This window comes from Camelina sativa, chromosome 17 (assembly GCF_000633955.1).
Source record: "Camelina sativa cultivar DH55 chromosome 17, Cs, whole genome shotgun sequence".
NCBI lineage: Eukaryota > Viridiplantae > Streptophyta > Magnoliopsida > Brassicales > Brassicaceae > Camelina > Camelina sativa.
In genome coordinates, this window is record NC_025701.1 from 21,150,898 (window position 1) to 21,156,741 (window position 5,844).

The 5,844-nt window shown below is 36.1% G+C and overlaps 1 protein-coding gene across 1 annotated transcript; it reads left to right on the plus strand.

Moving 5' to 3' along the window:
* LOC104759684 (putative nuclease HARBI1) lies at positions 1,086-5,548 on the plus strand. Its single transcript, XM_019238973.1, has 4 exons — positions 1,086-1,143; positions 3,061-3,140; positions 3,225-3,420; positions 5,054-5,548. The coding sequence occupies exons 1-4, from the start codon at positions 1,086-1,088 to the stop codon at positions 5,521-5,523; spliced, it is 804 nt and encodes a 267-aa protein (XP_019094518.1). The 3' UTR covers positions 5,524-5,548.

Consider the following 5,844-nt stretch of genomic DNA (forward strand, 5'->3'; position numbering starts at 1 on the left):
ATATGCAGCCTGGAACTCCAACTTCCAATCGGGATTGGGATGGGCCTTCAGGGATCACCAAGGACACTAACTTGACAGCAGATCTGAGTCAATGGAGAACATACAGACCCCTCTAATGGCGGAAGCAAAAGCGGTTATCCACGCGGACAACACGCCCTCGACTTGGGCATCACCCATCTTTCACTAGCTTCAGACTCTATGATTCTTGTCAAAGCCATCAATTCGGAGATCCTTGCAAAAGAACTCCATGGGATTCATTTCGATATCCTCAACCTTTCGTTATCTTTTGTTTCAGTTAATTTTCGCTTTCTACCTCGAACAAACAATGTGGAAGCTGATACGTTGGTAAAACAAGCTCTGCTTTCTCTTGTAATGGACCAGGCCCACTAGTTTTTAATGGAAAAAACCGGTTGAACAAAAAAAAAGTTATTTCAGGTTTTGATCTCGAAGAAATAGGACTCATTTTCTTTGATTTTTTTTCCGTATTGATTTCAAGTTCTTGAAGCGGATTGACAAAAAAAAAGAACCGGATTGATGCATGATAAGACTTGACAATTTGATTTATAAAATCTGTAGGAAGTATTTGACATCAGGGACTAAAAAAATAAAATAAAAAAGCAACGTTTCTTAGTATATTAAATAAATTCTTATGTAAGTCAGAAATTAAAAAAGGAAAGTAAAGTTATTTTATAATAAAAAATAGCTACATCTTCGTCATGGATAAAGCTTTTCTATTACCCAGAAAAAAAATTAAGGGGGAGGTATTGGACAGGAGAATGTGAAAGAATTTATTAGACATTTGAATTCCAGTGTTATTGGATTAAACATTTTATCAAGTCTTTTAAATTCATCTGTTATTGGATTAAGTACTTTTAACTAGTCTTTTAAATTCATTTGAATTCCACTGTTATTCAAGTCGTTAACTTTTCATTGATATTAAATTCTGGTGTTATTTGATGTTATGTATTTTTTAATAGCAACTTGATTTAACTAGAATGTTAAAGAATTGTTAGTGCAAATTGTGAAGAAAAAAGTCTGACCTTTTAAGGTGGGATTTGGATAGTACTTTGCACGTAAAATAAAAAATGGCCAGAAAACACATGTACGCTCTTCAGTACGATTCTTACAGCGGTGGCGCGGCTGGTTTGAAGGCTTTCTCTCTATCTTTTGTATTGTTCCTCAAATAAGCTGCTGCGTTATTTCGATGGATTCTCTTCGTTTATACCATCTCGATTCCAACCATGTGTTTTTGTTTTGCTTTTGGTTGATGTCGTTGTCTCCTCTCTGCCGATGTATTGGAGAAACTTCGGTGATTTTGATCCCTTCACAAAATATTAGAAATAGAATCATGTATTGGTATGTGATTCTATTTGACGTCTTTTACTTTGATCTCCTTGCTCTGGGAACTAATTGGATATTGCGTACAGTGCATACTATTGGACCATGTTAGAAGACCTTTCCTTTATCGCTTAGAGTTACCCTTCTATAGCACATATGTAATATTCTTGTAGGGCAACATATCCCTCTATGTATATATATATTTTTTGGTGATGAATGAGGAAGATATACAATTCTCTGCAGAACCTTTGACATGGTATCAGAGCAGGCACACTAAAAAAAAAAACAGAGGAAGAAAGAAAAGAAGAAGAAAGACGAAGACACAATTGAGAGATGATGACGACAACACCAAGTGCTCGTACGACGGAAGAAGCATCTCTCTCACCACTTTACCTCCATCCTTCAGATGGTCCCGGAAACTTGATAACCACCATCCAAGTCCAACTTACCACTTTACCTCCATCCTCCATCCTTTGACACATACGTCTTTTAAACATCGAGATATTAAAAATGAGACTATTATTGTTAAATGAGAGATGTTATTAGTGTTTGTTTTAATTCAGATTGTGATTTGGTAAAAGTGTTATTGACTAAATATTCTTTATGGATATTCTAAAAGATTATTGTGTGAAGTTTGTGTATCATGCATCAGATCAGATAAATATTCTTTATTGGTATTCTAGCATGTTTGTTTTAAACTTTTTATAGATGAGAATTTTTGTTAATAGATTTTTGATACATTTTCAAATTTTAAATTACCATACGCTCTTATCAATCATATATCATAAAATCCCTAAAAAGTAGTATTTGTTACACTTACTTCTCCTATATAATATTGAAGATCCTTTCACTTCTCAAAAGCAAAACAAACAACTATCATCTCACGAAAACAATTTGAAGAAAACCATAGTCATCCTTCGTAAGTTCTTTGTTTTAATTTTATATAGTTACTTACACTCTCATGTTTATTCATTTCTTTATGTTTTTTTTTTGTTTCTTTCTCTTTAGAATGGATACCGGAGAAGGGTCGCACTCAAAAACAAAAACCAAGAAAAATCCATATAATTCTTGGACATATGAAGAGAGTCAAGAGTTGCAGGCTACATTAGTTGAAGCTATCAAACGGGGGTGGCGCGACAAAAACGGTTCAATAAGTAAAGCTACGGTAGAGACAAAGATACTACCAATGCTAAATAAAAAGCTTAAATGCAATAAGACTTACACGAATTACTTAAGTCGAATGAAGTCTTTAAGAAGGGAATATAATGTGTATTATGAACTCTTACGCTTTAGCTCTCGTTTTGGATGGCATCCCATCAGAAAACAATTTACTGCTCCAGATAATGTGTGGGCAGCCTACTTGTTGGTAAGTTTCCTTTGGTTAGCTTTCCCAAATTTAAGTATATTTTAGTCACAACTGATAAGTAATAATTGATGTATGAATTTTTTCAGGGACATCCAAGGCATGAAAACCTGAGGACCAGCACTTTTCGGGTGCTGTATCGTATGATTCCAGATATGTTTTTGAAGTTGTCTAGGATCATCAGAGACAAAACTGGTTTACAAAACACACAAAAAAATATCTGTCGAAGAGATGCTAGTTGTCTTCATGCTCACAGTTGGACAAAATGCAAGATATGGCTACGTGAAAAACACATTTCAAAGGTCCAAGTTTGAAGTGAGCACAAGATTTAATAAATTTTAAAGCTCTGCTTATTATAGCTCCAAGTCAGATGGTGAAACCAGATGGTTTAGTGCCACTGAAGATCAGAGAAAGTACACGATTTTATCCATATTTTAAGGTGCATTATTTCATCTTTTGTTTAAATTGATTCTTTTAGTTTTTTCTTCATAGAATTTGACTCTTTTTTTTGCATGTATTATAGAATTGCGTTGGAGCGATAGATGGTACACATATACCAGCAACAGTAGTTGGGCGTGAGGTGGCAAGCTATCGCAATCGAAAAGGAACAATATCTCAGAACGTTTTGGCTGTATGTAACTTTGATCTGGAGTTTATTTACATTCTGAGTAGATGGGAGGGTTCAGCCCACGATTCAAGAGTGTTAAGTGATGCGTTAACTAGAGGAACTAACAAGTTCCAAGTTGAAACAACCCAACCTTTTTTTATTTTAACAATTAAATACAATGTAAACAACTATGCAGCCTATACTACTAAATTAAACCAACCCAAACCACAACTCCTCATTAAACCAATAACAACAAGTACACACAGCGGAAACATACCAACCATACAAAACCATTACAACATCAATACAATAACAATCCTAAGCATTCTATCCATCAACCTAGCATATCTCTATCCAAGGTTCCAACAACATATCCAACAACATATCCAACAATCCAATAACACACAAACGAGACCCTATATCATCCTCCTCCTCATCGCCATGATTCCACAACACAAACCTGCACACCACAAACAATAATTGAGATGCGTAAGTATTATCACAAATACTTAGTGAGGCAATCCTCCCATCTACTAGGCTACACACACAAGCAACTGAGAAATCAATGCTTAACAAATGACAACCAAACACAAACAAACCAGGAAAATCACGAAACAAGCAACTTGGTGTCGACCGACACCAGAGAGGTGTCGATCGACACTGGCCAAACATGGTGTCGACCGACACCTAACTGGTGACGATCGACACTCCCTTCGCAGACGCGAACTGCACGAATCCGAACGACGAACCTCCGTTTCAATCCGCCTACAATCTGTCCCAAACTCTCCCAAAAGCCTCAGGAACCTATAATAACCATAACACAACCACCACAAGCAAGAACAACACCACAAAACACAACAAATCAAGCAAACAAAGGATTCTCAGGCTTAGATAAGCCATGGTCATGCACTCACCTTATCAACTGATTATAACAACCAATACAACCAGTTGAGACCCTCCTAACGTCTGAAACAGCCCAGAAACGCCCTACAACAAGCCACACAACCAAAAACGACTTATAGCAAAACTGGACAGAAACATCAGAAATGAACAGTCTCAAAGACGAAACACTAAATTGAAAACCAACCGTTAACTACCAAATCGCTCCGGTGAAAAGCTATCCCTAGACGTCACGAAGCTTCCCACAAAATATCAGCACGATCAGGAACCAGCCGAGATCACGATCTCAATTACAATCCCCGATGGTTCCAACTCGCGTCTGAGAAAACGTGACTTACGAAACTGCCAATAACTCATCGAGTTTAAATCCAAAACTACTTCTGTAAAAAGGAGAATGACGATGAAAGACTTGGGAATAAACCTACCAAATTTCATTACCTTTGAGAACGATTTGATATGCCGAAACTGTTTCCTCCCAAACCCTAACGATTCTGCTCTTTCTCCTTTAGTCTCCTTCACACCACAATAGGCTCTCTCCTCTCTCTCTATCTCTGAAAATGGCGACCAGACACCCTAAAACCCTTAATTCATCGCTTCTCCACTTATATACTCAGTTTAGATAACTAAACCAAACCAACCAAACCAAAATCGTGAATTAAATCAAACCTGACGAACCCAGAAATAGTGGTGTCGATCGATGCCACAAGGGTGTCGATCGACACTCCTACCAAAACCGCATAATCCGGTTCGCGGATGTTACACAAGTGCCCAATGGTAAAACATCTATAAATTTCTCTATAGATCATATGTCTTATATATAGTAACATATATCATCCAAATTTCAGGAAAATTTTATCTATTTGATTGTGGATTTGCGAATCGTTTCAGTTTTTTAGCTCCATTCCGTGGTGTTAAGTATCATCTAAAGGAATTTGCTGGTCAAGATCGTGATCCTGAAACTCCATATGAGTTATTTAATCTTCGCCATGCTTCTCTGAGAAACGTGATCGAAAGGATATTTGGAATCTTTAAATCTTTTGCTATTTTTAAATCTGCATCTATTTTTCCTTACAAGAAACAAGCTGGATTAGTCTTAGCATGTGCAAGGCTGCATAACTTTCTTCGTAGAAAATGTCGATCGGACGAAGATGTGTTCCCTAATGAAAATAATGCAGTTAACAATGGAAATACTTCTGTCAATATAGATGAAAGTGATAGAGAAGAACCTCTCGAGACGCAAGAGCAAGACAGAGAAAATGCAAATAATTGGAGACAATCTATGGCCGAAGACATGTGGAAAGATGCTACGATTTAAAAGTTCATTGATAGATAGATTTTAGTTTTCAAGTTTTGCATTTAATAAAATTGCTACATCTAATAAACTATTGTAGTGTTTGTTTCTGTTGAATTTTTAACTCCTAGCCTTCGTGGATAGAGGATGAAGGAGCGAATTTATCCAAACTAATCTACTCTTTTCTACGTTAGATGGAAACTAGAAGAATTTATCCATTTTCAATTCTATTAAAATTCTATTCAAATCTAATAAAATGATACAAATTATAGTCGTTAGAATCACAAAGAAAGATTTGAAAATCTTTTACAATACAAGAAAATCTATGAATTATGTCATTAATTC